This window comes from Pseudophryne corroboree, chromosome 8 (genome assembly GCF_028390025.1).
Source record: "Pseudophryne corroboree isolate aPseCor3 chromosome 8, aPseCor3.hap2, whole genome shotgun sequence".
Lineage (NCBI taxonomy): Eukaryota > Metazoa > Chordata > Amphibia > Anura > Myobatrachidae > Pseudophryne > Pseudophryne corroboree.
Window position 1 is genome coordinate 287,582,420 of NC_086451.1, and position 14,993 is coordinate 287,597,412.

The following is a 14,993-nucleotide window of genomic DNA, read 5'->3' on the forward strand; positions in this document are numbered from 1 at the left end:
TCAAAAAGTTGCAAAATTACACTTTCAATGTCATTCGTGATGAATCTCTCTCCAAATCGGGACAAATACGAATTTTAGTAAATATACCCCATAGAATCCAATAGAGCACGGCACACAGAGACAGCAATGGTGAAAATAGATTTTATGTTGAAGTGTCAACAATTGTTTTGGAGTAACACACTCCGTCGTCAGGACAGCATAATAACAGCCAGGTAACAGACATACAAACAGTTACCCCCATATATACCTGTACCACCTCATACGCCACAGCCCGCCGCGTTCGCGCCCGCACTCCTGTTCCCGGGCTGACTTCCGCAGATACATTTCCGGTCCCTACGTCAGCCGTCGCCAAGGAAACCACAGCATGCGTTCCACCCGGCGGCAGCTTGCGTCTCAGGATCGCCAGGATGCCGGAAGCCGCATCTCAGGGATACAGGGGGCTGAAACGAAAACAGCAAGGATTAAAGCATAATTGTGAAAAATACAATAAAAATACAAACATACAGAAATAGCATGGATCCATAGCATACACCATACCAGGAGCCCCCAAAGCAGATAATAAAATACAGCACAGTATTATTATAAACAGAAACACACCCTGCATTAAACTAGCGAATTCCAGTTAATTTTTCATTTAAACCACCCGGAAAACTAGTTCCGAGTCTAGTGATCCATCTAGCTTATTTAACAAGTAGGAGTTTAGCTCTGTCACCACCCCTCAAGCTAACGGGGACGTGATCAATCATAAAATAGCGAAGGGAATCCAAGGTATGGCCTGACTGCTTAAAGTGTTTCGCAACTGGTTGATCTACACTCTTTCCTTCCAGAATTAATTTAATGGCGGATCGGTGTGCCGCCATACGTTCAAGAATTTGCGAATTGTCTGGCCAACATAATGTAGGCCACATGGGCAAACAATAATGTACACCACATATGATGTAGAGCATGTCAGAACAAACCTAATATCATACTGTTTATTACAGTGAGGATGTTTAAATGATTTACAATATAACATGTATCTACAAGTGGTGCACCCACTGCACCGGTAGCAGCCAGGTGCTTTAAAACACACATTAGGATTATTGATTAGACCCATGCCAGTGATGTCTGTTCGGACAACTCTATCCCTTATGTTCCTTCCACGACGGAAGGACATCAAGGGAGTAGATCTGTGAAAAACTTTAAGTTCAGGATCAGAGGAGACAATTGGCCATAAGGCCTTAGTTGCTCTCCTGATAATGGGACTAGAAGTCGTGAAGTCACTAGAAAACGGAATCCTATTGGTAGGATGTTTAGTAGTAGGATCTAATAAAGATTGGCGAGACATATTAAGCACTTCATCTTTCTGACTTTTAAGAGTGATGGGGTCATATCCACGAGAGACAAACTTGTCAATCAGTAAATCAAGCTCAGCAGGAATAGTGGACGGATATGAAGCAATCCGCGCCACTCGCATCATCTGAGAACGCGGTAATCCCGTCTTTAGCATTTCAGGATGATGACTGGAGGCCAACAGAAGAGTGTTACGTTCTGTGGGCTTATGGAAAACCTCAGTACACAATTTACCCTCAAGCAACTTAACTTTTACATCTAAAAAATGTACTTCCTCGTTACTACAAACATAGGTAAATTTGATAGAGGACTCAGAACCATTGATCTTATCAATATAATTCACAAAAGTAACCTCGCCACCTCCTTATAACAAGAAAATATCGTCTATATAGCGACAATACATCAAAATATTGTCACCAATATCCGAATTCTCAAAGAAGATTTCACGTTCTTGATCGAACATGAAAATGTTCACATATGATGGGGCCACAGGGGACCCCATCGCACACCCTCTAAGCTGCAAAAAAAAAGGAACCATCAAACAAAAAAATAATTACATTTAAGGGTTAACTCAAGTAAAGACAAAAATAAATCATGATTAAACAAATGCAGCGAAAGTTCGGTCATCAGGAACTTCTTCATAGCTTCAAGGCCTACAGCATGCGGAATCGCCGTGTATAGGCTACATACGTCTAAACAGCATAGTAGGGTTCCAGCAGGGATATTCGAGAGGCCTTGGATCTTTTTGAGAAAAGAAGTAGTGTCTTTCAGAAAAGTGGCCTGATGGATAAGTAGAGGCTGAAGGATAGAGTCCAGTAACTGGGCCACCGACCGGTATAATTAATCTGGAGCCGAAATGATCGGACGTCCGGGTGGGGTTTCAGGATTCCTGTGTAGCTTGGGAAGCGTGTATAGAATGGGTACATTAGGATGTTTGATGGTTAAGGCTTTATATACTTTGTCAGGAAGTTTGCCAAAAAATTATATATATATATTAGAGATGAGCGGGTTCAGCTCTCAGAGAACCAAACCGTACCGAACTTCATCATTTGAGTCCGGTTCCGAGCCCGGCTCGGGTTTTCCCACCTGACTTGGAAACCCGAACGAGGCAAAACGTCATCCCGCTGTCGGATTCTCGCGGGATTTGGATTCCATATAAGGAGCCGCGCATCGCAGCCATTTCATTTCAGTCTTGGAGAGTGTAGTAAGAGGACGTGCCTCCGTCCTCAGTGTCTGTGTGGGGGCGGGAAAGTGGGGTGGCGAGTCTTGTGCTGTGTTGTGCTGCTCAGTCCAGTCCAGTGTAGTCAGTGTAATTGTGCTGCATCAGTCCAGCCAGTCACAGTGTTGGTGTCCTCTGCTGCTATATGTCCCCAGTGCTGCTGGCTGCTGTATAAGTCCCTTGCATTTTTGCTGTGTTGTCTTTCATCAGACCAGGGGTAGTCTCAGCATCAGTCCAGTGGCCAGTCACAGTGGTGGTGTCCTCTGCTGCCATATATCCAGTGTAGCTGTATAAGTCCCTTTCAGTGGTGCTGTGTTGTCCTGCATTAGACCAGGGGAAGTGTCTTGTGCAGCATCAGTCCAGTGACCAGTCACAGTGGTGCTGTCCTCTGCTGCCATATACCCAGTCTAGCTGTATAAGTCCCTTTCAGCGGTGCTGTGTTGTCCTGCATTAGACCAGGGGAAGTGTCTTGTGCAGCATCAGTCCAGTGACCAGTCACAGTGGTGGTGTCCTCTGCTGCCATATATCCAGTGTAGCTTTATAAGTCCCTTTCAGCGGTGCTGTGTTGTCCTGCATTAGACCAGGGGAAGTGTCTTGTGCAGCATCAGTCCAGTGACCAGTCACAGTGGTGGTGTCTTCTGCTGCCATATATCCCGTGTTACTGCTGTATAATTCCTGTGATGCTGTCGTATAATTCCCCTGATATTGCCATATAATTCCTGTGATACTGGCGTATAATTCCTGTGATATTGCCATATATTTCTCGGAATACTGGCGTCCAGTTCCCGTGATACTGATGTATAATTCCTGTGATATTGCCGTATAAATCTCAAAATACTGGCGTATAATTCCCGTGATACTGCCATATAGTTCCAGTTATCCTGTCGTATAATTCCATGTAAGTCCATATAATTCCATATAAATCCAGTCCAGTGGTGCTGCCATATAAGTTCAGTGGTGCTGTCCTGTGCTGTATATTATTTACTCCAAATAAAGGAGTTATTAATATTTAACCCAAATAATTTTTAGTGTTTGCCCTGTGTGGTGTAGGGGTACGCTCTGTTGTGCCGCATATTGTGTTATATAACTCCAGAAAAATAATGGAGAAAAAAAATTTGGAGGATAAAATAGGGAAAGATCAAGAACCACTTCCTCCTAGTGCTGAAGCTGCTGCCACTAGCCATGACATAGACAATGAAATGCCATCAACGTCGTCTGCCAAGGCCGATGCCCATTGTGATAGTAGAGGGCATGTAAAATCCAAAAAGCCAAAGTTCAGTAAAAAGACCCTAAAAAAGAAATTTAAATGGTCTGAGGAGAAACGTAAACTTGCCAATATGCCATTTTTACGACACGGAGTGGCAAGGAACGGCTGAGGCCCTGGCCTATGTTCATGACTAGTGGTTCAGCTTCACATGACGATGGAAGCCCTCATAACAGAGGCCTTGACACTTATGTTGGTGTTAGACGTGCATCCGGTATCCGCCATTAGTGCAGTGGGATTTAGACAATTGATGGAGGTATTGTGTCCCCGGTACCAAATCCCATCTAGATTCCACTTCACTAGGCAGGTGATAGTGAGATTTTGCCATTTAATTCCAGTGATTTGGACGTATAATTATTAATTACAGTGATCTTGCCAATTAATTCCAGTGATTTGGACGTATAATTACAGTGATCTTGCCAATATATTCCAGTGATTTGGATGTATAATTACTAATTACAGTGATCTTGCCAATTAATTCCAGTGATTTGGACGTATAATTAGAGTGATCTTGCCAATTAATTCCAGTGATTTGGATGTACAATTACTAATTACAGTGATTTTGCCAATTAATTCCAGTGATTTGGACGTATAAATCCAGTGATTTCGCCAATTAATTCCAGTGATTTCGACGTATAATTATTAATTACAGTGATCTTGCCAATTAATTCCAGTGATATGGATGTATAATTACAGTGATTTTGCCAATTAATTCCAGTGATTTGGACGTATAATTATTAATTACAGTGATCTTGCCAATTAATTCCAGTGATTTGGATGTATAATTACAGTGATTTTGCTTAATTACAGTGATTTTGCCAATTAATTCCAGTGATTTGGACATATAATTACAGTGATGTTACCAATTAATTCCAGTGATTTGGACGTATAATTCCAGTGATTTGGACGTATAATTCCAGTTGGAATTGTTTGTGTCACTTGGCTTAGTCATACAGCTACCTCATTGCACCTCTTCGACATCTTTGCATGAGGTGCTGTTTGGGGCCTAGTTTTTGAAAAGTGCCATCCTGTGTGACACTGCCGTACAAGTCCAGGGGTACTGCTGTATTAGTCCTGGGGTACTGCCGTATAAGTCCACCAATTGCAGATTTTTTTAAAAGTGACTGGAGCGTGCTGGAGATGCTGTCAGTGGACCGAACAATTGCTGCCCACTCTCGACATTCAGCCACTGCGTGACACTACTAGATGGGCTAGGTGGTTGTGTCGCTTAGCTTAGTCATACAGCAACCTCAGTGCACCTTTTTTTCTTCTTTGCATGATGTGCTGTTAGGGGACTAGTTTTTATATATGCCCTCCTGTCTGCCACTGCAGTGCCACACCTAGATGGGCCAATTGTTTGTGTCACTTGGCTTAGTCATACAGCAACCTCGGTGCTCCTTTTTTCTTTTTTGCATCATGTGCTGTTAGGGGCCTTTTTTTGATATCTGCCCTCCTGTCGGCCACTGCAGTGCCACGCCTATATGGGCCAATTGTTTGTGTCGCTTGGCTTAGTCATACAACTACCCCATTGCAATTCTTTTTCTTCTTTTCATGATGTGCTGTTTGGGGCCTTTTTTTTATATCTGCCCTCCTGTCTGCCACTGCAGTGCCATGCCTAGATGGGCCAATTGTTTGTGTCGCTTGGCTTAGTCATACAACTACCTCATTGCAATTCTTTTTCTTTTCTGCATGATGTGCTGTTTGGGGCCTTTTCTTTATATCTGCCCTCCTGTCTGCCACTGTAGTACCACGCCTAGATGGGCCAATTGTTTGTGTCGCTTGGCTTAGTCATACAACTACCTCATTGCAATTCTTTTTCTTTTCTGCATGATGTGCTGTTTGGGGCCTTTTCTTTATATCTGCCCTCCTGTCTGACACTGCAGTGCTACTCCTAGATGGGCCAGGTGTTTGTGTTGTCCACTTGTGTCGCTTAGCTTAGTCATCCAGCAACCTCGGTGCAACCTTATGGCCTAAAAACAATATTGTGAGGTGTTCAGAATAGACTGCAAATGAGTGGAAATTATTGTTATTGAGGTTAATAATACCGTAGGATCAAATTTACCCCCAAATTCTGTGATTTTAGCTGTTTTTATGTTTTTAAAACAAAAATCATCCAGATCCAAAACCAAAACACAAAGGGTGGTTTTGGCAATACCAAGCCAAAACACGAAAGTGGAATTAGAATCAAAACCAAAACACAAAACACGAAAACTGCCAGCCGCACATCTCTTATATATATATATATATATATATATATATATATATATTTTTTTTGGTTCTACTCTGCTATTGATGGCAGAGAACAATTGTCTCTCTGTCATTAATGTCAAAACCATCGGCCATCGCAGTAGTTAGCCATCGATGTCTGGCATCTATCGATGATTGATGGACATTCGTAGTACTGATTGCTCGCTGCTGCTGCAGCAACAGACGTATGCTCCTTCTCCCTGGCCAATGTGCACTGTGCTGCTGCCTGTAAAGGGAGGGGGGTTGCAGATCCAGGCCCTTCCAACAAGCCCAGGCCCGGGTAAAGAATACTTGCTCCCCCTCCCTCTGGGCGCCACTGCTTATCACAGAATAAACTCTCCTGCAAAATGCTTATCAGCATGTCACTAAAAGGCACATACAGTATACAGTAACTTTTGAATATCAACTCTTTACTCCACCAGTCTCTCAACTGTCTCTGCAGTGACTTCTCTTCATTGGCCACTCTGGGTTATTTTGAATGGGAACACTCCCTCTCTTTAATAATCTGACTCCCCCTCTTTAGCAATATGTGGTGAGTGGGGACTCTCACTCTTGTCAGTAACATAAAGAAGACTCCCCCGTTCCTGATTGGGCTGTTTAACCCTTTCCCGTATTGTGGTTTACCACCAGCCCCCAAGTGCTCACACGTCTTTCTCTAACTTTCAATGGATCCTCCATACTTGTATTAATGTGCTGACTTTACAGCCCCTCGTGGCATTCTCCACAGCCCGCCCCTGGAACGATGGTGGGAGGGGGAGTGCAGGACTTCCTCATCTTTCTGGCTCTGTCCCCATCTGTCATATCGGCCCCAGTGGTCTCCACTTGGCAATGCCCCCATGTAATTCTTGTCTCACTGTGAGCAGGATGTATCAAGCATTGGAGAGAGTTAAAGTGTACTTGTCCAAAGCAACCAATCAGTTTGTACAGTAAATGTAATTTCAAAGACTGCTAGAAAAATGACAGATACTGATTGGTTTCTTTGGGCAACTTCTCCACTTTAACTCTCTCCAAGAATTAATACTAGAGATGAGCGGGTTCGGATCTCAGATATCCGAACCCTCCCGAACTTCACGATCAGAGCCGGGTACCGAGTCCAGCTCGGGACTTCCTGCCAGACTCGGATTCTAGAACAAAGCAAAATGTCATCATCCTGCTGTTGGATTTTCGCGGGTTTTGAATTCCATATATGGAGCTGCGTGTCGCCGCCATTTTTACTCCGGACTTGGAGAGTTAGGGAGACAGACCTCTGTCTCTCTGTGGGTGGTGGCGTCGGTTGGGGTCAGTGTGTGTTCTTTAGGGGTGCTGTCCTGTGTGCTGTTAGGGGTGCTGTCCTGTGGTGTCATGTGCTGTTAGGGGAGCTGTACATGGGTGTTGCTGTCCTGTCACTGTGCTGTATAGGGGCACTGTCCTGTATGCTGTAAAAAATACAGGGGTGTTGTATAAATCTAGGTACACTGGCCCTGTCTTGTATGCTATAAAATTATAGGGGTGTTGTTAAAACACAGAGCTGCTGGCCCTTTCCTGTATGCTGTAAAAATACAGGGGTGTTGTTGTTAAAAATATAGGGGTGCTGGTCCTTTCCTGTATTCTGTAAATACAGGGGTGTTGTTAAAATAAAGGTACACTGGCCCTGTCCTGTATGCTGTAAAAATACAGGGGTGCTGTGAAAATACAGGGGTGCTGGTCTTGTCCTGTATACTGTAAAAAATTCAGGGGTGTTGTATAAATAAAGGTGCACTGGCCCTGTCTTGTACGCTGTAAAATTACAGGGGTGTTGTTAAAATACAAGGATGCTGGCCCTGACTTGTATGCTGTAATTATACAGGGGATTTGTTAAAATAAAGGTACACTGGCCCTGCCCTGTATGCTGTAAAAATACAGGGGTGCTGTAAATATAATGGGGCACTTTTCTGTTTGCTGTAAAAATAGAGGGGCGCTGTCCTATGAAATGGAGAACAAACATTTGGAGGAAAAATAGTGAAAGATCAGGAACCACTTCCAGTTCCTAGTACTAGTGCCGAAGCTGCTGCTGAAACCAGTCATGACATTAATGATGCTATTCCATCAACGTCGTCTGCTAAGGCCGATGCCTAATGTCATAGAGGACATGTAAAATCCAAGAAGCAAAAATTAATAACAAAAAAAAATGAAATTATCTGATGAGAAACGTAAAATTGGCAATATGCCATTCACGACACAAAGTGGCAAGGAAAGGCTAAGGCCTTGGACTATGTTCATGACTGATGGTTCAGCTTCTCATGAAGATGGAAGCCCTCCTCCCTCTCCAAAAATAAAAAAAATAAGTCTTGTCAAAGCACAGGAGAAAACAACTGTGCGTTCAGACTCAGAGATATCACAAATCCCCAAGGAGAGTCCAAATGTGTCCGTGGTTGCGATGTCTAGGCCTGACCTTCCCAAGACTGTATGGGTAGAGGAGGCTCCTACCACCATTTGCACACCCTCTGCAAGTGCTGGGAGGAGCACTGCCAGTCCAGTTGCTGATATTGAGGATGTCACTGTAGAAGTACACGAGGATGAGGAGGATATTGGTGTAGCTGGCGCTGAGGAGGAAGTTGATGATGAGGATTCTGATGGTGATGTGGTTTGTTTGAATAAGGCACCAGTGGAGACAGTTGTTGTCCATGGGATGAAAAAGCCCATTGTCATGCCTGGGAAAAATGCCAAAAAAGCCACCTCTTCGGTGTGGAATTATTTCTCCACAAATCTGAACAACAGGTGTCAAGCAATGTGTTGCCTTTGTCAATCCATAATAAGTAGGGGTAAGGATGTTAACCACCTAGGAACATCCTCCCTTATACGTCACCTGCAGCGCTTGCATCATAAGTCATTGTAAGGTTCAGAAACTTTGGGTAATAGCGTAAGCAGTCCACTGACACCTAAATCCCTTCTTCCTGTTGTATCCAAGCTCCTGCAATCCACACCACCAACTCCCTCAACTTCCTCCTCAGTCAGGAACGGAAGTAGTCCTGCAGGCCATGTCACTGGCATGACTGACGAGTCCTCTCCTATCCGGGATTTCTCCGGAGGATCCTTCAGTGCTACACCTACTTCTGCTGCTGCTGTTGTTGCTGTTGCTGGGAGTCGATTGTCATCCCAGAGAGGAAGTCGGAAGACCACTTGTGCTAATTTAACTAAGCAATTGACTGTCCAACAGTCCTTTGCAAGGAGGATGAAATATAACAGCAGTCACCTTGTTGCAAAGCAGATTACTGAGGCCATAACAACTATGCTGGTGTTAGACATTTGTCCGGTATGAGCCATTAGTGCAGTGGGATTTAGACAGTTGATGGACGTACTGTGTCCCCGATACCAAATCCCGTCTAACTTCCACTTCAGTAGGCAAGCGATTCCCGGACTGTACAGGGACATTAAGAAAAGTGTCCTAAAAAATGCGGCTGTACCCACTGTCCACTTAGCTACGGACTTGTGGACAAGTGGAGCAGGGCAAACTAAGGACTACATGACTGTGACAGCCCACTGGTTAGATGTATTGCCTTCTGCAGCAACAACAGCAGTGGCACCAGCAGCATCTCACAAACACCAACTCGTTCCTAGGCAGTCTACGCTGTGTATCACTGGTGTCCCCGCCCCTTTATCCCCCCAGCACACTAAAAATTACCTGTAACAATACCTGAACCTATCTGTTAATAGAATTTCAGAGAAATTAGCCACATGCGTTTGCCACACGTGAAGTCAGTTCAGACACTGCCAGCTTGAGTCAGGTCATTCCCCTCATCAGGCTTTTGCGGAAGCAGCTGGAGAAATTGAAGGAGGAGCTAAAACGGAGCGATTCCGCAAAGTATGTGGGACTTGTGGATGGAGCCCTTCATTCGCTTTGCCAGGATTCAAGGGTGGTCAATCTGTTGAAATCAGAGCTCTACATTTTGGCCACCATGCTCAATCCTAAGTTTAAAGCCTACGTTGTTTCTCTCTTTCCGGCGGACACAAGTTTGCAGAGGTGCAAAGACCCGCTGGTGAGAAAACTGTCAGCTCAAGCAAGCCGTCAACAGCTCCTCCTTCATTTTCTCCCGCAACTGGGGCTTTAGATTTCCTAGCCAACCCACTGGCGGTGATGCAGGGTAGTCAGGAGCAAGTGTTGACTTCTGGTCCGGACTGAAGGAGCTGCCAACAATTACTGACATGTCTACTGTCACTGCATATGATGTTGTCACCATTGAAAGAATGGTGGAGGATTATATCAGTGACAACATCCAAGTAGGCATGTCAGACAGTCCGTACGTATACTGGCAGGAAAAAGAGGCAATTTGGATGCCCTTGCACAAATTGCCTTTATTTTACCTAAGTTGCCCCTCCTCCAGTGTGTACTCCGAAAGAGTGTTTAGTGCAGCCGGTAACCTTGTCAGCGATTGACGTAGGAGATTACTTCCACAAAATGTTGAGAAGATGTTCATCAAAATGAATTATAAATTCCTCCAGGAAGACCTTTACCAGCAATTGCCTTCAGAAAGCACACAGGGACCTGTGATGGTGGATTCCAGTGGGGACAAATTAAGCACGAGGATGTGAACACTGAAAGGGGTGAGGAATTGGAGGATGAGGATGGGGATGCGGTCAAGATCCCGCCAGACGGAACACGGCGGACGGAATACCGACACCGGAATCCTGACCGGCACAATCCCGACATATTCTCCCTCTGTGGGTGTCCACGACACCCATAGAGGGAAAATAAGTTAGTGTGCCGAGCGTAGCCAGGCAACGTGCCCGCAGCGTGGCGAGTGCACCGAGCCCGCAAGGGGCTGCGTTGCGCTTGCCCCCTGTCGGGATTGTGCCGGTCGGGATTCGGGTGTTGGGATTCCGACCGCTGGGATCCCGTCTGGCGGGATTTCGTACTGATCCCTGAGGATGACATCTTGCCTCGGTAGAGCCAGTTTGTGGAAGGAGAGATTAATTGCTTCTTTTTTGGAGGCCTAAACAAAGCAATCTTTTCAGCCACAGTCGTGTACCAGACCCTGTCTCTGAAATGATTGGTTTGTTAAAGTGTGCATGCCCTGTTTATACAACATAAGGGTGGCTCAAGGACAATCCCATCTTGCACCTCTTTTTTTACTTTGCATTATGTGCTTTTTGGGGCCTAGTTTTTAAAACTGCCATCCTGTTTGCCACTGCAGTGCCACTCCTAGATGGGCCACGTGTTTGTGCCGCCCACTTGTGTCGCTTAGCTTATTCACCCAGCCCCCTCGTTGCAACCATTTGGCCTATAAACAATATTGTGAGGTGTGATGTGTTCAGAATAGACTGGAAATAAGTGGAATGTTATTGAGGTTAATAATACTGTAGGAACGGGGGGGGGGGGGGAATCTGTGATTTTAGCTGTTTTCGTGTTTGTTTGTTTTTTAAAATCCAGATCCAAAACCAAAACCCGAAAGGGTGGTTTTGGCAAAACCAATCCAGATCCAAAACCCGAATGGATATCCAGATCCAAAACTAAAACACAAAACCCGAAACATGTCCGTTGCACATCTCTAATTAATACATATTTTCCTTTGTCACCAGAGGGAATAACCTCATGTTGTCTCCAAGGCAGCATTCATATGGTTTACAGAGCAAATGGCAAACATGAAACAGTCCATATATAACCCATTTAATTAGTGCCATTCTATACTTTGATGCTTTAAAAAAAAAAAAAATTTTTATATATATATATATATATATATATATATATATATAAAATATATATATAATATATATATATATCCCCAATGATACATAACAGTGACATCCAACTGTTTCCTAATGGGCTAATGACAATGTTGTTTGCTTATTAGCTCACATTAGTATAATATAAAGGACAGCACATATAAAGTTGTAAGAATTACACAGTACACAGTTCAGTGTGTGTGTGTAATCCCCTGCCCAGTACAGTGAGGTTAACACAATACATGTGTATCAGCTGCACACACCCTGGAATATAGTTCAACTGAAAACACAAAAACCCACAGAGCCATATTGGGAGTGTTTTTGATAAAGCAGGAGTGTGAAAAGCCCTTGTTGACTTGTTGATGCTCAACGATAAGAGGAAACATTTGATTGAAGCCACAAGAGACTGAAACCAAACTGTGGCAGCACCTGGTTTCTCACAGTGCAGACCTCTTGGGCAAAATGATGTCGTTCTTTATCGGGAGTTTAGTGTTTGTATGGAGCCTTACAGGTAAGCAGGAATATGAACACCCAGTAATTGCTACTAGGCTCTAGAGTAAAATATTGTAAAAAGAAATGCTGACTATATTTGCACCAGTCTTGTAAACATATGTTTCCAATGGGACTGGTCCCCAATATGTCTGACACTCTCCCAATATGCAGAACCCTTTCTCATAGATCAAAACCCAGTATTCATTATATATTCTGACACATAGTTATGTTTGTAATTTAAATAATGTGTTCATTTCATTCAACAGTTTTATAGTTTTAAACTGTGTGTTTCCGATATGGTGAGAAAATGATGGTAAATAATTCATACTGTCATATGGAACTTGTGACCAATGTTCAGAAATGATTTCCCTTAATTCCGTAATGTTGTCACCTTCCATTCTGGCTTGCATTTATTTTATCCAAAAACTGTAGATGAAACAAAGGTGACAGTTTTACCAGCTGACTGTTGTTACCACATGGGTACTATTTTGCAGCTTCATGTGACCTTCAATGTTTCTCAGCTTTCTATAGTGGTTGTGAGAGCTATATGGAAAACATAGGGACTTAGAGAAACCTAACTTGTGCCATGCCTATTTCTAGGGTCCTTCTACTGCTCTGCTCAGGTGACAGTACCAAACCCAGTCATTAACGTGACTGTTGGTCAAAGTGCCACTCTGAACTGCGCATACAGCTTTCCTGGGTCCCAAACAAACAACCTGAATATACAATGGAGTCTTATAGAAGCTCAGTCACAGGAGCCGGTTGTTGTGAGTATACAGAATCTTCCTCACCTAATTGGTTTTTTTATTGTCACAATTTCTACAGTAGGAGTAAATTGTCTTCAAGTCTTTGTAGCATGGTTGTCTTAAAGATAAAATGACTACTCAGTTACCATTATACTTCTTAGACAATAATTTGAGTTTGTATACAAAACTGGGGGAATATATCCCGTTTTACTAATATTTCCAATATTTGACATCTTTTGTGTGCTTATTTACATTGAGCATTTTTTAAATTGGGTATTTTTGTTTTTGACTATTACCAGATAGTAGAAATATAACAGAGTAAAGTAATGCTTTTATTTCTAAATATGGAACAGGGTAAAAGTTATGATTTATTTTGACATTTCTTTTGATTCAATAGATAATCCAACCCTTAGTAAATACTATTGGATTTCTATAAAAATAAAATAAATCATTTTCAAAATGTTTATAATAATAATAAAAAATAATAACCAGCTGATGTGCCCGGTTTCAACTGGGCAAAAGTTTGCTGGATTACATTTTTTACCCCTTTTCACCCCCTTAGAAGTCAAATTTCAAAATATCACTGCTTAGTGGGTGACTACAAAATCTGTCACAGTTTCCTGACCATCCAGCAGGTCACAGGTTCCAGGTCACCCAGTAGGTACACCGGGATAGTTCACCAGCTGTCACATTTTCCAGAGCGCAATAGTAATGTATTGCGAATGCAGGTGGATGTTTTGCCATTTAACCCTGAAATGAAGCAACCAATTACAGTGCCAATATTTGTCTGCAAATTTTACAGGCTAGGACCTTTAATTTGATATATTGCCTGCTCAGACAACGGCATCATAGAAATATGTCAATCATAACGGTCGTCGTCCTGCTATTAATATATAAATAAATAAATAATAATAATAATAATAATGGTACTGTATATGATACCAGCTATGACTATTAGGTAATTTTTTTTTAATATTACAAGTTTTAGTAGGGATGGGCAGTTTCTTTCAAAATGGTGGTGTATGACTTCCATTTTGAATTTATTTTAAAGAAGATGCTGGTTCAAAACTCAAATGTTAGATAACAACACAGATGAAAAAGAGAGGTTCCATGCCATAAGGAAGTTATATTTATGGTATAGCTAACTTTCCATATTAATATTATGAGCTAATGATATTGAGAAGGTCACTGTTAACACAATTTATAAATTAAATTAATGATGTAACTGAAGCAAGAGATTATATCTGTTTATGCATTAGCTGTATAATGTAGATTAGCCATGATAGGTGTATTTTGCAACAATACGCTGGCTATCCCCTACCAATAACACATAATGGCGGTTATTTAAAGTTAATAGCAGTTTTTGCTAAAATAGCAAAAACGTCTACTGATAAAATCGCATGCTGGGGGCCGCCCAGCACAGGGCAAGGCTGCCTAGCATGTGTAGCGACGCCCAGTGATGCAATCGCATTGCAGAAAGCCGCAAATAGAGGTCGCCCACTATATACGCAGCCAGGTCGCAGGAAACACAGGTGATGTCATCCAGCCGACACGACGATGGCCATGAAACACCTCCATTTCCTGCACCACTCCCCACCAATACTGCTCACGTCCACCTGTCGTCTGTCAAGCACTATGTGGATGTAATTGCATAGTGAAAGCCCGCGCATGAGCAATGTGATCGCAGCACATGTGCAGACAGCTGAAAATCGTCTGTCTGCTTTTTTTTGCTAAATAGCATCCACCTCTGAATACCCCCCAATGACCAGCTGAAACGCATAAGGACAAACAATGTTTTGTTTGACTCTTTGCCAAAACAACATACACAGTTGGTTGATTACTTTTTATTAAAACCTATGGTCATTTATAGGAGTGCTTTTTTCATAGTGGTTTTTATTATTATTATTATTATTATTATTATTATTATTATTATTATTATTATTATGGTTTTATTTTTCTAGACTTGCTACAGGACATGCTGTTATTTTTCATAGGGTTTGACTGAAAAACTTTC

At 42.7% G+C, this 14,993-nt stretch overlaps 1 protein-coding gene across 1 annotated transcript in view; it reads left to right on the forward strand.

Annotated features, from left to right (window-relative positions):
- The first annotated feature begins 12,125 nt into the window (after positions 1-12,125).
- VSIG1 (V-set and immunoglobulin domain containing 1) overlaps positions 12,126-14,993 on the forward strand; it is a 103,948-nt gene continuing 101,080 nt past the window's right edge. The window contains exons 1-2 of the mRNA XM_063937278.1: positions 12,126-12,252; positions 12,834-13,000. Coding sequence (XP_063793348.1) covers positions 12,204-12,252; positions 12,834-13,000 — 216 coding nt within the window. The 5' untranslated portion in view covers positions 12,126-12,203. The remainder of the gene's footprint in view (positions 12,253-12,833; positions 13,001-14,993) is intronic.